Source organism: Vombatus ursinus, unplaced genomic scaffold (assembly GCF_900497805.2).
Source record: "Vombatus ursinus unplaced genomic scaffold, bare-nosed wombat genome assembly UNPS02015406.1, whole genome shotgun sequence".
NCBI classification, from domain to species: Eukaryota; Metazoa; Chordata; class Mammalia; order Diprotodontia; family Vombatidae; genus Vombatus; species Vombatus ursinus.
Window position 1 is genome coordinate 3,508,363 of NW_020955184.1, and position 22,334 is coordinate 3,530,696.

The window sequence follows — 22,334 nt, forward strand, 5'->3', positions numbered from 1 at the left end:
CACACACACACACACACACACACACACACACACACACACACACACACACTCTGCAATCCAGCCAAATTGGCTTTCTCTTTGTTCCTCACAACACTCTAAATACCATCTCTGTGCCTTTGTCTTGGGTGACCTCCATGCCTGCAATGTATTTCCTTCTTACTGATAGCCCAAACTCTTTCTTTCATATACAGTTCAGACGTCATCTCTGCATGAAGCTTTTCTTGATTCCAATTGTTAATGGCCTTCCTCACAAACTACCTTATACTTAGCAGCTACTTTGCAGCATACTTTGTCGGGTATGTGTTTATTTTTTTTATTTATTTATTTTTCTTAGGCAATTGGAGTAAAGTGACTTGTCCAGAGTCACACAGCTAGTGAGTGTTATGTGTCTGAGGCTGAATTTGAACTTAGGTCCTCCTGACTCCAGGGCAGGTGCTCAATCCACTGCGCCACCCAGCTGCCCCACGTGAGACAGCGGTTTTTTTTGTTTGTTTGTGTCTTTGTTTTCAGTGAGGCAATTGGGGTTAAGTGACTTACCCTAAGTTACACAGATTACATTTTTTTTTGCTTTTTTTTTTTTGTGAGGCAATTGGGGTTAAGTGACTTGCCCAGGGTCACACAACTAGTAAGTGTCAAGTGTTTCTGTGTGTGTTTATACTTTATATTTATGCTTTATATAGCATCCCAGAGGCACAAACTTTCCATGTTCTTGTTGTCTCTCCCACTAGAATTTAAACTCATTGCAAGCAGAAATTGGTTAGTTCTTTATACCTGTATCCCCAGCACCTAGCTCAGTGCTTAGCAAATATTTTTGATTCCTTTTTTTTCCCCAAAAAAGACAGGGAGACCATCCCAGAGACTTGATTGATGCAGCCATTGACATGGCTTCCTGGTCACCTAGGACATAAAAAGTCCTGACTCATGAAAAGCTGAGGCACTTCAGATTTTATGGATATTCTATTGCTACACAAGTCAACCCACTCTTCTGACTATGTAGACAAGGGAGGCAACATCTACCTAGTGCTGTATGTTTGCTGAATATTAAGTTGACTTCCTTTTTATTAAACAAGATAACAGCCCTGAAAAGCTTGATCACTAGCATAGGAAATTGAAACAAACCTGTCTATGTGCCTTCAGCAACTAGAAACAGAGCTACTGATTGTTAAGGACTGTGCCCTCAAGTCAGAAGTACTCGTAGTTTTAAATATAGCACAAGAAAAAGGGATAATACTAATTGGAATGGAGACCAACAGGCCATGAATGGGAAATATGGTCTTAAGCACAGAGATCTTGCTGGAACATTTGTTGAATCCCAATGGGATCAGAATGGTTAAGATACTCTTAAAAGACACCCTGTCTTCCAGAGCTAAGGCCCATCAAGCCAGCTGTGCCCTTAGCTTGGCATAACAATCTTTTGCATTCACCTTCTGGAACTAATGGTCCCTGAGCTCAGGCAAGCACCAACAGGTCCAAACACGAAGCCCTGCTATGAGTGGACTTGTCACTAGACAACCTTGCCTCACTGTTGCTGTTGTGCTTCCCTGTTGCTATTGTGCCTCACAACTATTGCTACACTACACTGTTTGACTCTTTGTCTAGCCACAAGTATATAAATCGAGGTTCAGCCACACTAAAGCAAGGCCTCCCCACACTAGAGGCGGGCCCCCAGCACTTGTGTCTAATCTGCCTCCTTGCTTGCAAGTCATTTCCCTCACTTTGCAATTAAACTTTTGTTTGATTCCTGACTCTCCTGTCTCTAGCCTGTTCTGTTCAATTCCAACCATCCACAGGTTAGAGGCTGGTTTGGTCCGGCTCAAAGAACCATAAAGGAAGAGAATAGGAGTGAGACTAAGGATGAGAAATAGGACCGTGAGGCAGTACAGCTGATAGAACACTGGGCTTGGAATCTGGAAGACTCATCTTCATGAGTTTAAATCTGGCCTCAGAGACTCACTAGCTGTGTGATCCTGGAGAAATCACTTAACTCTGTTTGCCTCAGTTCTTCATTTGCAAAATGAGCCAGAGAAGGAAAAGGCAAAGTACTTCAGTATCTTTGTCAAGAAGACTTCAAACTGGGTCACAAAGTGTTGGACATGACTGAAAAATAATTGAACTGAAGGATGAGAACTGAGAACTCACACTGGTAGTAAAAGAGCATCAGGGGGAGGTTATTGGGATGTTTTTGTTTTTCCCCACAGAGAGGCCAGAGAGTGGGTTGGCTTTCACTACAAAGGAACTCAGGAGGCTGTAAGAGAAGTTTAAAAAAGTTGATGAGTCACTGGAAAAATGGTTGAAGAGAGTATGGTCTAATGGGACTAAAATGGAGCTCCTCCTGATTGCCAAATAACATTGGCTTAGGGACCTCATGGAGCACTTTCTTTTGCAAAGCCAGTTAAAGAGAACCATCCTTATGACCAGTCTGCATTAGACACAATTGGATCCCACATGAATGGTGTCAGACTCCCACACAACACAGTGAATATGGCTTTGGGAAGATAATTGTTGAAATGTGAGTTGGAGGGGCAGCTAGGTGGTGCAGTGGATAGAGCACCGGCCCTTAAGTCAGGAGGACCTGAGTTCAAATTTGGCCTCAGACCAAACACTTCACAGGTACTAGCTGTGTGACCTTGGGCAAGTCACTTAACCCTGACTGCTTCACTAAAAAAAAAAAAGAAAGAAAAAAGAAATGTGAATTGGAGAACAGTGGGCCACAGTGGATGTTTAAGAAAATGTGTCTCTGAGGTTCATAGGAAGATACACAGTTACCACTGTCCCTACTTTTCAGGATGAGAGTGATGATACCCTCTCCTTTAAGGAGCTTTGGGGGTGGCTACTGAAAGGACTGAAAGGATCAAGAACAACCTTTGAGGTTACTAATAAAAATTATAGTAGCACTGGGCAGTAAGACTCTTCAGCTCTGCCCATGCTCAAAGCATTCCCTAAAGCATGTGTGTATGCATATACATACACATATACATACACATATAGCTCTATCTATACATATGTATGTATCTATGTCAGGTTTCTGATCACATGCTGTCAGCATGCTATCAAACTGGATAGTGTCTTAGTATGATTAATCAATTTATGTCACAATTGCTGCTCCTCTCATGCTGAAAGCCTGCAACTAACTTTACCCCTGCTTGTTGACTATCTTCTAGGGGCAGCAACAACAAGCACAGGCCTTGTACTTTCACAATAGATCCACTGCTAATAGTTTCTGGGACAGCACTATTATGATAAATCATTCTCCATGGAGAAGTTTCCAAATGAAGGAGTAACAGATCCTTTAGAGAGACATCATGGGAGCTTTAAGGACAATTTCTTACCAGTATCTGGATCCTCCATGGGTCTCTTGAGACACACTACTTTCATGGGAGGCTTAGGCAATATAGACCACGGAGGAAGGAGGTAATCATGAGCTCTTAAGAGTAGGTACCTGTATGGATGTTTATGGCAACTTCTGTGCTAGTTATTGTGGCTAAGACAACACAGAAGCCCTTTGAAATTTTCTGAAACATCCTGTTAATACAAATCAATACTGTGTCCCAGAAGGGGTAAAAGCTACTTTCTCTAGTGATGGAAATGGAGGCCAAAATACTTCATCAGTTCCCCTTAAAATAATATTGTGTGACTGGTGAGGAAGGCCGATGGTACCAGCAACTTATTTGTAGCTGAACAAAATTGTTATGCCAGGCCAATTGCCATTTCTAACTTTGTTGATGTGGTAAATCAAGTAGTTAAAGCCATGGGTAAATGGCATAGGGTTATTGACCTCACTAATTCCTTTTTCTCTGTTCTTTTAGCTGAGACTAGTCAAGAGTAATGTTAGTTTTCACCTGGGAAATACTAGATACCTTGATTCTTTCCCAGAGCTAATCTGAAATCTTGCTAATACTGCCACAGCCTGGTGGGAAAAGGACATGGGTAGTTTTGCTTAAACAGCATTCTGGAAAAGGTTGTTATTTTCCTCAAAGCTGAGGTTTTTAGTCCCATCCATGTTGCCCTTCCTCTTTCACTAACCCATTGGGCCTGTACCTATGAGGACGTGGTGTCTTTGTGCCTACTGAGGGGCCTTGGACCTGATTTATCCTGCAAGAGCATGCCTTACTATCAAATTGCATAACACTGACTTTGTTTTCTCGGTTACTCTAAAATTATTTATGACAGTTTTTAGTGAGCCAGCCAGGGGGTTGAGAGAGTAATCCTACCCTAACCTACCCCTTAACCCCAGGGACGATCTCTATAAGGAACTCCTTAGAACTCTCCGGTTGAATTTCTCACCAAAGTATTTCTTCTGTAGAAGGCTACCCCAGAGGTCAGACTCCCCCTTGATATCAATCTCTAAGCTAAGGTAAGCCTCCACACTATTGGGGAAATCCCTTTAAGGGAATAGTAGGATCTGGTAATAGCAAACTGAAGGGAACCCCCCTGTAAAATTTTTTTTCCATCATAGGACCAAGGGAAGCTCCTGGTTGAACCAGGAATGATCAAGAAGTGCTCCATTAGGTTATGTGACATTTGGCCTAAAACTGTGAGAGATTCAGCTGATAATTTGGCCTCAGTTTGGTATCTTTGAATATTGTAAATTAAAGGATCTAAGGCTAGTCATAGGAGCCAAACATTCAAGCCAGCTGTGTCTTTCCTGGCCAAGAAAGTTTGTATATAATCCAGCACAGCCTGATCAGATGGTCAGGATTAGGAATCATCAGCCTTTCAGTCCCTCTAATCTTTCTACCTGGAGAAGAGATACTCCCAAATTTGACGAAGATCCAGGAACAGTTATAATCCAATTTCAGGTCATCTTTAGGGGTTATAATCTCACCTCGGAGGGATGTGGTTGACCTGATAGAAATCATACTCTCACCCAGTGAAAGAGTTGCCATTACTGAAGTTGCTAATTGGCAAGCTCTGCTTGGGGTGGGAGGGTCTTGCCCTTCGGGTCTCCCAAATTGGCCATTACAGGACCAGTAATGGAACCCCAACAATCTTGCTGATTATACCATGTTATTTCAGGCTCGAGTGTCCTTAATTAGAGGCATGAAGGCTGAGTCTTGCAACTGGTGGAGTCTTTAATAAGGGGACTTTATTTTATTTTAACTATGTTAAAGTAGTGGACTCTCACTTTGCAGCTTGACTAGCAACATTTCTCCACCCTTGTAGGTCTCAAAAATGCCTTGTAGTTGGCCCATGCACTGGGACTCCCAGATTACAGTAAGTCCTTCACTCTATTTGTACATGAACAAAAGGCGGGGTGGCTTCCAGTGTCCTGACCTAAACATTTGAGCCCCCTTCACATCCAGTGGCCTTGTTCTATCTGTGCAGCAGGCCAAGGGTGGACTTACATATATCTCCTTTTGAAATCCTTTTCAAAAAGCCCCTCCCCACCCATCCAAGTAAGATCTTTTCCCCCAGTACACACATCTCTGTTAGTAGGAAATACCTTTGTTGCTTCTGATATACAGGAACTGGAAATCAGGCTTCAAGAACTCCATGATATAGGAGTAGCAGTACAGACTGGACCACTGGACTTTTTACTTCACAATTTTGATCCTGGAGATAAGGTCTACATCAAGAATTTCCAACAGGCCAACAAGACCCACCTGGCACAGTAAGGCCCATTCCAATTGCTCCTGACCAGAAACCTACCCCTTCCCCCCATACTTTTTCATAATGTTTTTGCTATCTTTGATTCATGTTATTCCATTTGTGGTCTTTTCCTCCCCTGTCCACTCCTCTCAGGAAGGCTGGAAAAAACTTAATGTTGTCAGTAATCATCATAGTGTGGTAGGTCATGCTTAATATCACCTCAAAGTTATTGGGCCTCATGGGCGTTGGGTTTGCCATTATATTCATCAGAGGGGACTTGATCCATGGATGGGCCTATCTGTTACAGACACTGAGACAATTCCTCAATCCAACAGGGTTGCAAGAGGCAGTTTACAGGTCTCCAGAAGGGGTGGTGAACCCCCTTAACTTGTGGGCTCCTTTTCTCCTTTTTTTGCTGGCTAAATGCTTCCATCGAAAAAAATCCAATGTGACAGCTCTCCAAGCTATACTTTTGCTTCATTAGAGAATAGTAGATTCCTTGTACAGTTTAATGATTCCACAACAATTTATAAAAGTGGGAGTATCACACTTAATACACAAGGAATATTAACACCTCCTCTTATGTTCCCAAGGAAGGAAAGGATTAATGCTATTTTGACCCAGGGGATATAATGAATTACACTCAAACTGTCTAGGTCCCCAATGTCAATAAAGGAGATCATTTTTTTGTGTGCCACTGCACCGGTGTCAGTACTACCACTGACAACAGGACCATTCCAAATTATGTTTTTCTTGGTAACCTGACCTTTAATGGCTCCAGCCTGTACTTTTAGTGATTTTGGGTCTCGAGTATTGCCCTGCTAAGACCCTGCTAGGATGGTCAGGCCTATTTAAAATATCAGTAGAATGGCTATGTGCTCCACCTGAAGCCCCTTGGGGAGTAATGACTCCTGGAAAGTTCTTTGTCTGTGGTGAAAGGGCTTACTTTTCCCTTCTCATAAATTGGTTTGGGGGGATCACCTGTTTGGTCTTTAATAACACCATAAGACCAATAAGAAAAAAAACGACCAGAAAGTGGGAAGGTTAGGGTGGGGGTGGGGTGGGGAGGACTTAAATGTCAAAAAAGTGATGTGGTTACAATCTGAAACGCTGTAAAACAATATGGAAAGGAAACAAAGTTCCTATGGTCCCTAATTCCACATAGTGGAGTCTCTGCATTAGAACAGGCTGCTAGGAACCTCTCACCTAAAATTAAGAAACTTTGTCAAGGCCGAAAGTGAATCCATCTCCTCCATCCAAATAGAGTTAGATTCTTTAGTACAAATGGTCTTATAAAATTGTATTGGTTTAGACCTTATTACAGCTTAACAAGAAGCAGTCTGTGCTATCAATTAATCAGGAGAAATTAAAACCAGCCTTTATAAAATTAAAAAAGTTATAGCAGAAACACAAATACCCACCCCAGGTGATTGGTCCCTGGCAGAATCCTTCTTGGTTCACTTGGTTGCAGGGAAATAGCTAGGTAGCCACCCTTTGTAAATGGGCCCTTATTGCCCTCTGCCTTATAATTCTTTTTAGGCTTTTCACTAGTTGTTGCATTAAATTCTATTCCAAGTTAGTCTCAGGCAAGCTCATGTTAGTGCACTCTACTGACTATGACCATATGAAAAATCTAATAGAAGTAGCTCACAAGTAACTGAGAGAACCAAACCAACTCAATTTTGTATCATCGCTGACATTTTATGCAACTGGTGGAGCCAAGTCTCAGTTTCCTGAGCTAAATTTAGTTTTCCTGTAAGTGATGTGAATTTGGAGAAGTCATTCATTATTGTGCCACTAACTGTTTTGCAGGATGCAGGTGGATGCAACCAGAGCGCTCAATCTCTGCAAAGTCCCTCAATCTAAAAATAGTAACACTAAAAGTAGTAACTATACTTTCCTAAAAAACCTTGGTAAATCTCTCTTCAGCATCCTTGTGCCTACTGAGGGGCCTTGGACCTGATTTCTCCTGCAACTGCATGCCTTGCTAATAAATTGTATAGTTTGACTTTGTTTCCTCTGTTATTCTAAAATTATCCATGACAGTTTTTGGGAAGCCAGCCAAAAGGCTCCTTAGGGGGCAGCTAGGTGTCACAGTAGATAAGAGTACCGGCCCTTAAGTCAGGAGGACTTGAGTTCAAATCCAGCCTCAGACACATAACACTAGCTGTGTGACTCTGGGCAAGTCACTTAAACCCAACTGCCTCACATAAAAACAAAAAAAAGAAGGCTCCTTAGGATGCTCTTGCTGATTTTCTAAAATTATTTGTAATAGTTTATATATATATATATATATATGTATATATATATGAATGTGTGCATGTGTGTATAAATAATTACTATTGCATTCTGAGTGTTCATTTGAGCTGAATTTGGAAGCACAGGCCCCTCAGGGCTAATTCATATATTTTGAGTATACCTTGGCAGATTGACTCCCTGATACTTTATGTATATTATAGTTATTTTGAATGGGATTAGATTATTTTCTCCTGGTTTTTGTTATTGCAATTGTTAATATGATTGATTTTTGTGTATTTTGTATCCTTCTATTTTACCGAATCTATTAATTGTTTTAGTTTCTTTGATGATTCTCTGGGGATTGTAAAATAAACCATCATGTCATCCACAAATAGAGATAGTCTTATCTCATCCTTGTCTATGTCTGTGTTTTTAGATTCTTTTTTCTTTTTTTAGTTAGGCAATGGGGTTAAGTGACTTGCCTAGAGTCACACAGCTAGTAAGTGTTATGTGTCTGAGGCTGAATTCAAATGCAGGTCCTCCTGAATCCAGGGCCAGTGCTCTATCCACTGCGCCAACTACCTGCCCCTGTTTTTAGATTCTTTATGGTCTTACTGTTAGCCTAAGATTATGTCAAATAACAAAGGAAAGGGACTTTACTCCTGTCCAAATATATCTTTTTAATTTGATCTCTCTCCAGAGCTATAGTCATATCTTTCCAATTACCAACACCTTAAATTCAACATGCTTAAAATGGAACTTATAACATTTCTACCAAAACTCGCTTCTTCCCCTACCTTCTCTATTTCTGATGATGGTATATCACCATTCTCATAGCCAGTCAAATGAGTTTGGATTTATTTTTGCCTTTCCCCTCTCCCTCAACCCACACATCCAAATCATTTGCCAAGTCTAGCCAATTAAACCCTCCTCTGTTCTCTGATATGATCACAGGATCAAAGGTTTACAGCTACAAAGAACCTTAGAGGTCACCCAGTACATCTTTCTCATTTTACAGATGAGGAATCTGAGGCTTAGAGAGGTTAAGTAACAAGATTATGTAGGTATTTAAGAGCCAAAGTTGAGATTTAGATTCAGTATGGATATGATTCTGAATCCAGCAATCTTTCCATTGCATTATGTTCTTTCCTTTCCACTACTGCTACCCTAATTCTGTCCTTATTTCTCACTCACACGTGTCTCCTAATTTCCTGCTTCTAGTCTCTCTCCTCTCCAGCCCACTCTTCACATAGATGCCAAACTGATTTCTCTAAAGCACTGCTCTGATCTTACCTTTCCTTTACTCAAAAACCTTCAAAATTTCTCATCATCTATCTAGTAACATTTATCTTCCTTAACCTGTAACACAAGGCCTCCTACAATTTTATTTCAAAGTATTTGCCAGTTTTATTTCATAGCACCCCTTTTCCTGAATACCTAATATTGTTGTTCAGTCATGTCTGATTCTTCATGACCCAATTTGGGGTTTTCTTAGCAAAGATACTGAAGTGCTTTGCCATTTCCTTTTCCAGATGAGGAAACTGAAGCAAGCAGGGTTAAGTGACTTGCCTAGGGTCACATAGCTGGTAAGCAAGCCTCTGAGGCCTAATTTGAACTCAGGTCTTCCTGCCTCCAGGACTGGTGCTCTATCCACTTCACCACCTAAGGGCCCAATAATGTTTCAGCTCAAATGTACTGCATAATACACCTAGTCCTGTCTTCCTTTGTCCTGTATTTATGGCCCATGGTTGAAATGGAATCCCCAACACCTCAACTCCACTTGCTGAAATCCCTGGAGTCCTTCAAAGCACAACTTAGGTGCTGCCTCCTCCAAAATTTCTTTCTTGATTTCCACCTAGCCAAAAGTATTTTCTCCCATCATAAATGCTATTTAATATAGTATTTTAACTGCAGTTTTTTGTACTTGTTATAATAGGCCTTGTATCACTGCTATTTGTGTATATTATTCTGTGCTCCCTGCCCCATTAAATTATAAATTCCTCCTGTGTCCTATTTCACTTTTTCAGCTCTAGTGTCCCTTCTTTTAATGTTCTATTCCAATGTCTAATAATGATAGAGTGGTTACCCTGGTCTCTCAAAGGTTATGCCATTAGAGGGTAAACTCTGGCTGCTGCTACAAGCTAAAAAGGCTTTGAGTACAGTCAAGACAACAGACTATCATAACTGGACCAGCTTCTGACTATAAACTGAGAGATGAATGTTATTACCATTAGTTTGGCCACTAGATTTCCCAATTTTTTGACAACTGAACTGAATTATTATCTCCTAAGGCAAGGAGTTGCAATTTGCACTAGTGGAGTGAGTTCATATTAATGAAATCATAGAACTGTTGAAGTACTGAAGCATGGCATATGCCCAGCATTTGGCAAACTGACTTACATGTCTGTTTAACTGAATGATCATAAACTGAATTATAATTAGTCAATACACATTATTAAGCACCCACAATATCTCAGACACTGTACTAAGCAATGGGGATACAAAGAAAGGCAAAAAGACAGTCCTTGCTTTCAGGAAGCTCACAGTCTAATGAAAGGAGAAAATATGCAAACATGCTATATACAAACAAGCTATATGATGGATACATAGAAAACAATCATAAGAAGGAAGGTACTAGAATTAAGGATTAGGAAAGGCTGTTTATAGAAAATGATATTTTAGTTGGGATTTGAAGGAAGTCAGGAGGCAGAGATGAAGATGTGGGGGAGAGTCAGAGAAAATGCTGGGAGGCAGGAGTTGGAGTGCCTTGGTTGAAGAACAGCAAGAAGGTCTGAGTATCCTGGATCAAAGAGTATGTGTAAGGGGTAAGAAGACTTAAGGGTTATGGGTTATTGAGGGTTTTGAAAGACCAAGGATTTTATATTTGAACCTGGAAGGGAGACTGAAGTTTATTGAGCTGGGGGTGTGTGTGACAAGGTTGGACCTTTGCTTTAGGAAAATCATTTGGGTCCCTGAGTGGAGGATAGATTGGAGTGGGGAGAGACTTGAGGTAGGCTGACCAACCAGCAGTCTATTACAATAGGACAAAGGAGAGGAGATGTGCACCTTCACTGGGGTGGCGGCAGTGTGAGGAGAGAAGACATCAGAAGTACTGAAGAAAGAAATTACAAGGGTGAAATCAATAGGCCTTTGCAACAGATTGGATATGGGGGATGAGAGAGAAAGAAGTCAAGGATAATACTTCTAGGTTGAAAGCTGGAGGGACTGGTAGGATGGTAGGGCCCTTGGGAATAGGGAAGGTGTAGGGTTGGGGTAAGGGAATTAATGAGTTCAGTTTTGACAGTTTTCTCTTCTGTAAAATGTGGAGGCAGCATGAGAAGCAGCTAGTGGACAGATTGGTGAACTTGGAGTCATAAAGACCTGGGTTCGCACTACCTCAGACATCTGCATATTAGCTGTGTGACCCTGGGCATGTCACTTAATTGTCATCTGCCTCAGTTTCCTCATCTGTAAAATGATGGGCTTGGACAAGGTAGACTATATAATTTCTAAATACCTTTTCACCATTAAATTTCCATAGCTCTGGAAGCACGACTATGATTTGTATTTTTAACCAAGTTCAATATAGTTTATTCTAAAAATGTTCAAAATAATTGTGAACTTTGAAAAAAAATCCTCATTCTGAGCAAGATAGATTTGTAAACCTAATCTATAAATCTTCAGAAAATGAAAGGCCAGTTCAACAGTATTCTTTGATTTGACATCCAGTATATACTCACATTCTGTTTTGAGGTTTTGAAGAGTAATCTTTTGCCAGGACAGCATGAAGACAGTGTGGAGGGATTATCCCTAAAATAAAATGTACCTACTATTAATGGTCAGAAGGCAGCACTTTTACATAGAAGGGGATATTTATCTTCCAGTACTATCTTTGTTTCTTCTTTGGCTGACCACACACCACATAAAACCACATATGGGGAAAAGGCCGATATGACTTCACGCAGGCATGACGTAAGAGATCGGTGACAACAGAAGGCTGTTGCCATGGGCACCATTCGCCACTGACGGCAGAGTCGTGAAACTCTTCCGCAGCTTAGTTTCCAGTTTTGGCGCTGCCTGGTGGGCGGTGCCGAAGAAGCCTTTAACCTTTAGGGGGCCCTAGGGAGAGCTGCTGTGGCTGCGGACCTCCGCCTCCGCCCTCTAGGTCTAGGCTTTCTCTCCACCCCAAGCCCTCCCCGCCCCCAGCCTGAGGCGGGGAACTGCGGTAGCTGAGGAAGACCGGGACTCGGAGCAGGAGCGGGAGCGGCGGCGGCGGCGGCTCAGGCGCGGCTCCCTAGATTCGTTCAGGGCCTGGAGGGAGGATCCGCCATATTGGAGCCGGTGTCGGCGGTGTCTCGGGCCTGCGGCGGGAGGCCGGAGGAGGCGGAGGCCGCGGACCTGGCCTCAACCCGGAGAGTTTGACTTTTCAGGGGCCCCCGAACCCACCGCCGTGAATGAGCCACTGACGCCTCGTCTCCTCCCGCCCCACTCCCTCCACTTTCCGCTGCCAGGACAGGGCCGGGCGGGGGCCAGCGGTGGCGGCGGGATGTTCTCCAAGAAGCCGCACGGGGACGTCAAGAAGTCCACTCAGAAGGTGCTGGACACCAAGAAGGACGCACTGACCCGGCTAAAGCACCTGCGCATCGTGATAGGTGAGGGAGCGCGGGGCGCCGCGGCCCCAGGGCCGGACCCGGGCTCGCCGTTTCCCGCCCCTCCCCTCCCCGTGGAATCTCTTCGGTGTTAACCTGGTCCTGGCGCCCCTGGAGAGGTGGGGGTGGGGCGGGTCATTTCTCCTGGGAAATACGAAGGAGGGGGTATTGTTCATTTTGAGGAGGGAAGACTTGGCAAAGACTGAAGTTAAGTGGAGCATTAATATCAGGTGGTATGTGGAGTTCCTCGCAGGGCCTAACGCATTTTTGGGGTTGACTATGTTAATTAGTTTTGTAAAGTAATACATCATCTTGGAGACTAGACGTCTGGACTACTTTAGGGGATTTGGATGTTTACCAAATGTTTACCAGATGTTCTAACTACTGTCATCTCCATACAAGGGAAACGAAATACTAAAATATCCTTTTACTCCTCTAAGATAATAATCATCCTTTTATCTTCCATTTTTAGCTTCTTGACTGAGGAGGATCGCAGAGGAGGTCAGCTGCATATACCTCTCTGATAAGTGGGTGATGCCCATAGTTTTCTTGTGAAGGGGCTCCTTCCAGCTGTTAATTCTGGGGCACTTTGTTTCACATCACCCTTTGCATTTAGAAAGAAAACTGCCATTCCTTTCGGGAAACGATACCTGCAATCCGAAAGAAGTTTGCTTCTTCGCGTTATTGAGATGTTTTAGGAATTTTTGTGTCAGGTTTTTGTTTATTTTAAATTAGGTGGTTCATTTGTCCTCCTACATTACCTTTGTTAATGCTGGAGCAATAAACGGAGACATCACCTTGTGTTTTGTGTACAGGGTTAAATCAAGACTTCTAAATTTGGCCGGACGGTATTTGACCCAGTTTTTGAAAATGAGATTTACTAGTACAATGTGAACAATGCATTACTTACTGCTAATGTAGAATTAAACCCCATATTAGAGGTAGCAGTTTTGTCCTTCGTTATTACAGTGAGGTATGAAATAAGTGAGAAATTTAGTGGCCAATTAATAATTGAATAAGCAATTTTTGCAGAGATAGGTGATAACTTGTACTTAAGATCTGAATTCTAAAAAGTTTTCAGAATGGAAATGTAAATGAGACGTAAAACACTTTATTAATGTTAAAGCTGTATATATAGATGTGTGGAGGGAAGGCGGTGTGGTAATAGTGTCTCGAGCACCAGACTTTTTGTCAAGACCTATGTTCAAATCTTGCTCTGATACTATTTAGCTGTATGGTATTGGGGAAATGGTTTAATTGCTGTCTTAGCGTCAGTTTCTTTATTTGTAAACTAGGATCAAGATTTTGGGAAGATCAAATGAAACAATGAATGTAATATTCTTCAAACCTTAAAGTTCATTCTAAGTGTCAGTGTTTATTATGAAAGCTATTATTTTTAATAAAACAAATTCAGTTCAGACTGAATCTGTTTCCTTTCATATAGAAGTATCTTGTTTTTTTGCCTATGAATGAATATTTTGGAGGAAAGATTTGAGTGATGTGGTAGAGAGCAAAATAAATGGTTAAATATAAGAAGAAATTTATATCATACATTGGTAACTTAGGAGATTGGTACTTACTAGGAGCACGATGAACCAAACAAGTGTGTATGGTTTTGGAATTGTGAATTCAGTAATACCTCTCATTACAGTTAGTGACAGCATTATTAAGCTTCACTTAGTTAACTGCCTCAGTTCTTTAGTGTGATAGAAGACATGTCAATTATTTAATGCAACTAAGACCATATCTAGAAATCATTTAAATATATTTTGTGTTGAAGGTCTAGTTTTTTTTTAAATAAAAACTTCAGTTTCCTTGTAATCCTTTGTTAAACTGTTGTTTGACTATTTAAAAAAATAGAATCTATGTTAGAGAATATGGTAAAAGATATTTCATATTTTGAGTATCTCTAAATGGAAAAATATTGTTTATTTGTTCCTCTTGCCTTATAGGAGTCTGCACTGATAAATTCCAGTAATTTGAGTAAAACGTAGGGTTCCAAAAGTGGTCCTGCCAAGTGTAATACCTTGGTCCTAACGTATTTATAGAATTAATAGGATATATAGATAGATACATATATAGATATATGGCCATTTTTTTTTTTTGGCTGTGAGGCAATTTGGGTTAAGTGACTTGCCCAGGTCACACAGATAGCAAGCGTCAAGGTTTGAGACTGGAGTTTAACTCAGGTCCTCCTGACTCCAGGGCCAGTGCTCTATCCACTGCACCACCTAGCTGGCCCCAATATCTGACCATTCTTAAAGTGTTTCCCATTTTCAAACTGTTGGAATTGTTTGTTGTGGCAGTCTTTGTAAAATGTAAGAATTCTGATACCCAACATAAGGCCTAAAAATTCTTGTAACTTGACAGTTCCTCAATACCCTTTGTATACTTGAACTTTGCATAGTTAGTTTCTATAAACTAGCAAGATGGATATACGTTTGAGTAGTTACTACATTGACCTACTTAGAGAAGAAAAAATGAGTTTGAAATTTTATTGGCCATTTTCTATTACTGTCCTTTTTATTCACTTGTTCATTAAAAACTTCCATATAGTCTTTTCAGACTGAATAGTATAATACCAGATATAAATACATTCAGAGGGAAGGGATATTATTTATTTATTTAACACATCATTTGAAATCCCCATAGATTTTTCTGATATCAGCACTGTTTTTGAAACTTGTTCACTTCAGTGACACACTTGAAGATAAATTTTCCAATTTCATGAGACCACAATTAGTATCAGATGAAGATCTAATGTAATTATTAATCCTGGATCTTGTCCCTACTATAGAAGTTGTCTTTGGAAGAGTAATAGATTTAGGACTATTGTGTTCTAAAATAATGTTGTTGCAGATGAATTATTTTTACTGGTTGGAAACTAGAGTTATTTTAAGCTCAAAACAAAGACCTTTCAGTTTCTGTGTATTTGTTTCTCTTAAATTTTTTTTTTAAAATATTGGATCTGAATACATCTTCCTTTAAAATGCTTACGGTAAAAATTTTAATCCTCATTTTAAAAATGCTGATTTAGTTAGAAAGACTTTAATTCATATTGTTGTTGAAGTAGAATATGCTTGTTTTTTTTAATAGTTTAGATCGTGGAGTAAAGAGCTTGGAAGAGACCTGAGATGTCATCTTATTTTATAGATGATAAAACTAAAGACCCAGAGAAGTTAGAGGGCTTACCAGCTTTATGACCATGGGCAAAAGTTAGAGCTGGGATTGGAATCCAGATTTTCTGACTCTTTTTTTTTTTAATTTTAATTTTAATTTTTTTTCATAATACTACAAACTAATTTAATATATATATTCACTCATACAAAAAAAGTACAATAAAACATATATGCCCCTCTTCCTTACGCAAATCAGGCTTTGGCTTAGAGAAATGAAACTATGCATTACAGTAGTATCCTGGAAGTTTACTGTTCCAAGATATAGTTGAAACATTGGATTCCTGATAGATTTTAGTAGATTATTTGTCTCTATACTGAGGTAAACTTAAGCTAGAGATTTTTACAATAATTTTATTTTTAAATGATGAGTAAGTAAAATAAAGTAAAACATAGGAATTACTAAAATTTACTTGCTACACAGATGGATACTCATCAGCGCTCTAGCTATTTCTCTACATACTACTCCACTAGGAAGGGACCTGTTCTAAACAGCCTGTATCTCTAGTATAATTGCACATATTGAGATCAAGGTTCCCCACAGCCCAGGAGAATGATGTTTAATTTTGTAATCATTCAATCTTTGAGGCAGGTAAGATACCTCTTAGAAAAGTATTCTTTTAGTTTAGATACTACCTGAGTACTGAGGATCTGCCTTTAAAATTTTTTGTGTTTCAATCATCACTTATGTAGTACCTGCCAGACTTTCTTTTTTTTTTTTTTCCCCCCAATAAAAAGAAGTTTACTCAACAATAAAAGATTGAATAAGGATATGCTACTGCTTTGGGCAGCCAGGTAGCATAGTGGATAATACTGGGCTCTGGAAAATCTGAGTTTTGAATCCTGATACTTCATAATTAGATGACCTCTGGTGAATGACTTCCTTTCTCTATGTTTCATTTCCTCATCTGTAAAATGAGGACCCTTAAGATCCCTTCCAACCTTCAATCTATGATCTTATAATACAGGGGGATGCAGCTTCCCTCTGCTTCTACATCTGGCACAGTGGCAACACCCGGTCAGACCTTTATGCATTGATTCCCACAGCAGTGGAGGATTCTGTTAAGCCTGAGGAATGCTGACTCCTTGTTAGCTGATCTTTTGACACTTGAGGTAACCAGAAAGCCAGGTTGTCCTGGACCAATCAAATCTTGAAGATAAGTTTCCTTACCCCTTTAAAGAGAAGCCAACCCAGCATGCATGAAATAGATTATAACACTCTTGGCATATCTAGAATGCACTGCATTCTCACCCCTCTGTGTCTTTGAAGCCCTATTTTCTTTTTTTTTTAAATTAATAAATTTATTTATTTTTAGTTTTCAACATTTACTTCCACAAGATTTTGAGTTCCAAATTTTCACCCCATCTCACCCCTCCCCCCACCCCAAGATGGCATGCATTCTGTATACCCTTTCCCTAGACTGCCCTCCCTTCTGTCTCTCCCCCCATTCTCTTATCCTCTTCCCCTTCTGTTTTCCTGTAGGGCAGGATAGATTTCTGTACCCCATTTCCTGTATTTCTTATTTCCCAGTTGCATGTGAAAACATTTTTGTTAAACATGTGTTTTTAAAACTTTGGGTTCCAAATTTTCTCCCTTCCTCCCTCCCCACTAACCCTCATTGAAAAGGCAAGCAACTCAATATAGGTTATACATATGCAGTTATGCAGAACACTTCCATAGTAGACATACTGTGAAAAACTAACTCTATTTCCCTTAATTCTATCCTGCCCCCCCATTTATTCTTTCTTTTGACCCTGTCCCTCCTCAGAAGTATTTGCTTCTGATTACCTCCTTTCCCAGTCTGCCCTTCTCTCTTATCATCCCCCCTACTCACTTGTCCCCTTCCCCCCCATTTTCCTGTAGGATAAGACAGATTTCCATACCCAATTGAGTGTGTATGTTATTCCCTCCTTAAGTCAAATCCTATGAGAATAAGATTCACTCATTACCTCTCACCTTCCCCCGTTTCCCCTCCACTGTAAGAGCCTTTTCTTTTCTGTTTTTTTGTGAGATAATTTACCCCGTTCTACCTCTCCCTTTCTCCTCCTAGTATAATCCTCTCTCATCCCTTAATTTTATTCTCCGGATATGACCCCTTCATCTTCAACTCACCCTGTGCTCGCTCGCGCTCTCTCTCTCTCTCTCTCTCTACATACTTAAAATTTTTTCCCTCCAACTACTCTAATACTGACAAAGGTGTCATGAGTTATAAATATCATCTTTCCATGCAGGAATGTAAACAGTTCAACCTTAATAAGACTCTTATGATTTCTCTTTCCTGTTTACATCTTCATGTTCCACTTGAGTCTTATATTTGAAAGTCAGATTTTCTATTCAGCTCTGGTCTTTTCATCAAGAATGCTTGAAAGTCCTCTATTTCACTGAATGACCATTTTTTCCCCTGCAGGATTATACTCAGTTTTGCTGGGTAGGTGATTCTTGGTTGTAATCCTGTCTCCATGCCCTCCGAAATATTATATTCTATGCCCTGCGGTTCCTTAATGTAGAAGCAGCTAAATCTTGTGTTATCCTGATTGTGTTCCCACAATACTTGAATTGTTTCTTTCTGGCTGCTTGTAATATTTTCTCCATGACCTGGGAACTCTGGAATTTGGCTACAATATTCCTAAGAGTTTTCCTTTGGGGATCTCTTTCAGGAGGAGATTGATGGATTCTTTCAATTTCTGCTTTGCCCTCTGGTTCTAAAATATCAGGATAGTTTTCCTTGGTCATTTCTTGAAGGATGATATCTAGGCTCTTTTTTTGATCATGGCTTTCAGATAGTCCAATAATTTTTACAGATTTTCTGACTCTTTACTCTGACTTTGATTCCTTTTGACTCCTTAGCTTCGGTTTCTGAGGTGTCCCTTCTTCTTACTAGGCCAGCCCTCTGTATGTGTACCTTCTGTCTTCTGCAGCAAATTACCTTCACTTTCTCATCTTCAACCCCTCCCCATCTATTGGCTCCTTCCCTGCTGTCTCCATGTAGGTCTATGTCTCCTCTACCCTTAAAAATCCTTACTTGACCCTTCCTCACTAGTTGTCTTTCTATATCCCTCCTTTTTATGATTAAATTTCTTGAGAAGGCCATCTACACTCTTCTGTTGCCTCTTTTCTTATCTCTTTTAAACCTTCTGCAGTCTAGCTTCCAACATTCTCATTCAACTAAAACTGTCCTCTACAGAGTTACCAGTGATCTCTTAATTGCCAAATCTGATGGCCTTTCATTTTATATAATCTTTCTTTTCCTAGATATTCTCTCCTCTTAACATTTTTGTGACACTGATCTCTCTTCTTTGGCCTAACCTTTTTTAATCTTCTTTGCCAGCTCTTTGTCTATGTTATATTCACTAACCATATAGGGCTTTTGGGCCCTATTCTTTTTTTTTTCCTTTGCCTCTATACTATTTCATTTGGTGATTTCTATTTTCCATGAGTTCAATTATTATTTTTCTTCTGATGATTCTCAGATCTATTTGTCTAGTCCTATACTTTCTCCTGAGGAATGGTCTGTTTTTGCTGCCTGCATCTTTGACACCTTGAACTGTATATCCTGGAAGTATTTCAAACTCAACACATCCAGTCATCTTCTCTCTACTCTTCTTATTAAAAAAAAGGGAAAAAGTCTTTTAACAAATAAACATAGTCAAATGAAATTAATCCATACAGTCTATATATCCAAAAAGGTATGTCTGTTTTTGCATCTTGAGTATCACTTCTTATCAGGGGGTGGAGTAACATGCCTCATATGTCCTCTAGAGAAATGGTTGGTCATTACATTGATGTGAGTTCTTCTTATGTTGTTGTCTTATGTTACAGTGTTGTTGTCCATATATAAATTGTGTTTCTTAGTATGCTAACTTCTGTCAGTTCATACTCCCTAGGATTCTCTAAAATTGTCTTTTGTCATATAGCAAAATAATATTCTGTTACTTTGATGTACTACTGTTTGTCCAGCCATTTCCAATTTCCCTTTAGACTCCAGCTCTTTTCTTTTTTACCCTTTTAATCACTCCTTTTCAGTATTAGGAAGTTTGTTTTAGTTGGGCTACTACCTCTACACTATTACCTTCCCTCTTAAGTGCCCCATCAATCTCTGCTTATTTGACTATTGATATTGTTGTATTTCTGTGTCAAACTCTGTGTTCAGCTCTTTGCTTGTTTCCGATAAGAGTTTAGTTATAGGATGTCTTCTCCTTTACCCTTTTCTTCCTTTTTGTATTTCTTCTCACACATCAGTTATAAGAACTAGCAAATTCTACACTCTCTTCCCTCCTTTGTACACTACTTTACCTTTCTTTCCCTTTCCTCTTTTAACACCCTCAGAACATAACCACTTCACTGCTGTTTTCTTATTAACTCACTCGAGGTTCTGAAGGGACTCTTTTTTCTTTTTCTCCTACTAGAATGTTAGCACTGCATCATCATATAGATCTTTCCAGTTGCTCAAATAAACTTACCTTAGAAAGGTAAACTAGAAGTTTCTGTTGATTCATATATTCGCATTTTTCACCTCCTATTCAACTTTTTTTCATCAGAATTTCTTGAAAGTCTTCTATTCCATTAAAAGTCCATTTTTTTCTTCTGTAGGATTAGATTTGGCTTTTCACAGTAAATTACAACCCTGTCTTGGTTGAAAGGCTCTTTCGCCTTTTGGAATATTGTATTCTAATATCTCTCATTTATGATAGAAACCACTTGGTCTTGTGTGATCCTTACTGCTTCCTTGGTATTTGAAATTGCAGTATTTTTTATTTGGTGTTGGAGCTCTGGATTTTGGCTATGAGATTTCTGTGGCTTTTCCTTTTTGAGTTTCTTTTAAGAGAAAATCAATGAATTCTTCCTACCTTTACTTTGTCCCCTATGTCTAATAACTCTGGGCAGTTTTCATTTGATTTCTTAATATATGGTCCTTAGGCTTTTTTTTTTTTAAATCATGGTTTCCAGGAATCCATTATTCTTAAATTATCTCTTTGATCAGTTTTTTACAACTCACTTTTTAATTTCAGATAACTGACATTGTCTTCTCTTTTTTTAATCTTTCGATTTTGTTCTAATATTTCTTACTGTCTCATGTCAAGTCTTGTATAGCTTGCAGGGAATCCATTACTTGGGTAAGTTTAGATTATCTTTTTATTCTAAGCTATTTGCTCTCCTAATTCTTCACTCCATGACAATCCTCTGACAGTTGTCATTTTTTCCTCAAGTCTCTGCTTGCAGTTCTTGTGAAGTTACTGTCTTTTTTTGTCTAAGTTTTTTATAAAGCACCTATCCCCCAAGGTTATTGGAAGGAACAAATAGGATAAAATTTGTAAAGCTCATAACACAGTGCTTAGCACATAGTAGGCCTTTAATAAATGTTTGTTGCCTTCCCTTTCCCCTTGGCAAAACTCAGCCTTGGATTATCCCCACTACTGGCTTTCTACATTCCTCATTATCTTTGGTTTACTCATTTCTCCAGCTTTAGCTTTTGAATTTGAGGTTTGTGTCAATGATTGGCTCTGCCCCATGTTACGCATTTGGGTAGGATCACCAGTCTTTGCATCAGTGGTACTTTCACTAACAGCCCCACCTCTCTCCAATTCATTAGTCAAGATAGGAGTGTTGGAATACTTCTTATTTCCCCCTTGCTATTTCCAGGCTTTGCATTTACAGGTATCACTCAGTAAGCTTGCTTTCTTTGATTTTATTCATTCTGTATTTATCATTCAGTTAATCTTCCAGACACTCTCTCTCCTTCTTTCCTCAAAGAGTTCATAGTCTGACTGACCCACGGTCTTTCTTCCACAGCTTCTGTCATTTTATACCAGGGGACTTTAAACAAACATTTATATTCCCTTAAATATCTTAACCTCCCATTTCTTCCACTTAATTATTCCCATGAACTAATTTACTCCTCTACTTCCATAGCTACACTCAAAGCTACCCAGCGTCGAAAGCTAAATTGTCATTCTTGAACCATTCACTCTCTCTTACCCCTACTTTATTCATTCAGTTGTCAAGTCCCTTTGTTTCTACCTGCATAACATCTCTCTTATACTCTTCCCCTGTCCATTTCTCTCTTCTTCTCCCCTCACATGTGGACAGTTATTGCAGGTAGCCTTCTGGTTGGTCTCCCTGCCTCAAGACTTTACCCACTCCAATCTAACCTCCACTCAGCTGTCACATCAGTCTTCTTAAAGCTCAAGTCTAATCATATTGCACTTGCACGCACACACACACACACACCCCCCCCATATATCTCTTCAGTAGGGGGCTCCTTGTTACTTCTAATTTCTATCTTTCCCATCTTCTTACCCCCTCCACATTCTATGTGATCTAGTGACACTGGTTTTCTTACTGTTCCTCACACATGACAATATATCTTCTGATTCTAAATGTTTTCACTGACTGTTCCCCATGCCTGGCATTCTTTCTTTCCTCATTTCTGCCTCCTGGTTTCCTTGGCTTCCTTCAAGCCCTAGGTAAAGTCTTTCTTTAAGAAGTCTTTCCCAGTCCTCCTTAATCTTACTGCTTTACCTCTAAAAGACTTTCACCAATTTATGCTGTATAGATATTATTTTTACATAGGTGTTTCCATGTTGTCCTCTCCATTAGATTGCGAGCAGGGACTATTTTTTTTTATCCCCAAAACTTAGTATAATTCTGACAAGTAAGTAAGTACTTTTTAGTAAGTACTTA

The 22,334-nt window shown here is 39.8% G+C and overlaps 1 protein-coding gene across 8 annotated transcripts in view; it reads left to right on the forward strand.

Moving 5' to 3' along the window:
• The first annotated feature begins 12,212 nt into the window (after positions 1-12,212).
• The window catches only part of RALGAPA1 (Ral GTPase activating protein catalytic alpha subunit 1), a 311,896-nt gene continuing 301,774 nt past the window's right edge, over positions 12,213-22,334 (forward strand). For 2 of the 8 annotated variants that reach the window (XM_027847459.1, XM_027847460.1), the window contains exon 1: positions 12,213-12,479. In XM_027847459.1, the coding sequence (XP_027703260.1) occupies positions 12,374-12,479 (106 nt within the window). In that variant the 5' untranslated portion in view covers positions 12,213-12,373. The remainder of the gene's footprint in view (positions 12,480-22,334) is intronic. The other 6 variants (XM_027847457.1, XM_027847458.1, XM_027847455.1 and 3 more) reach the window with 4 other exon arrangements.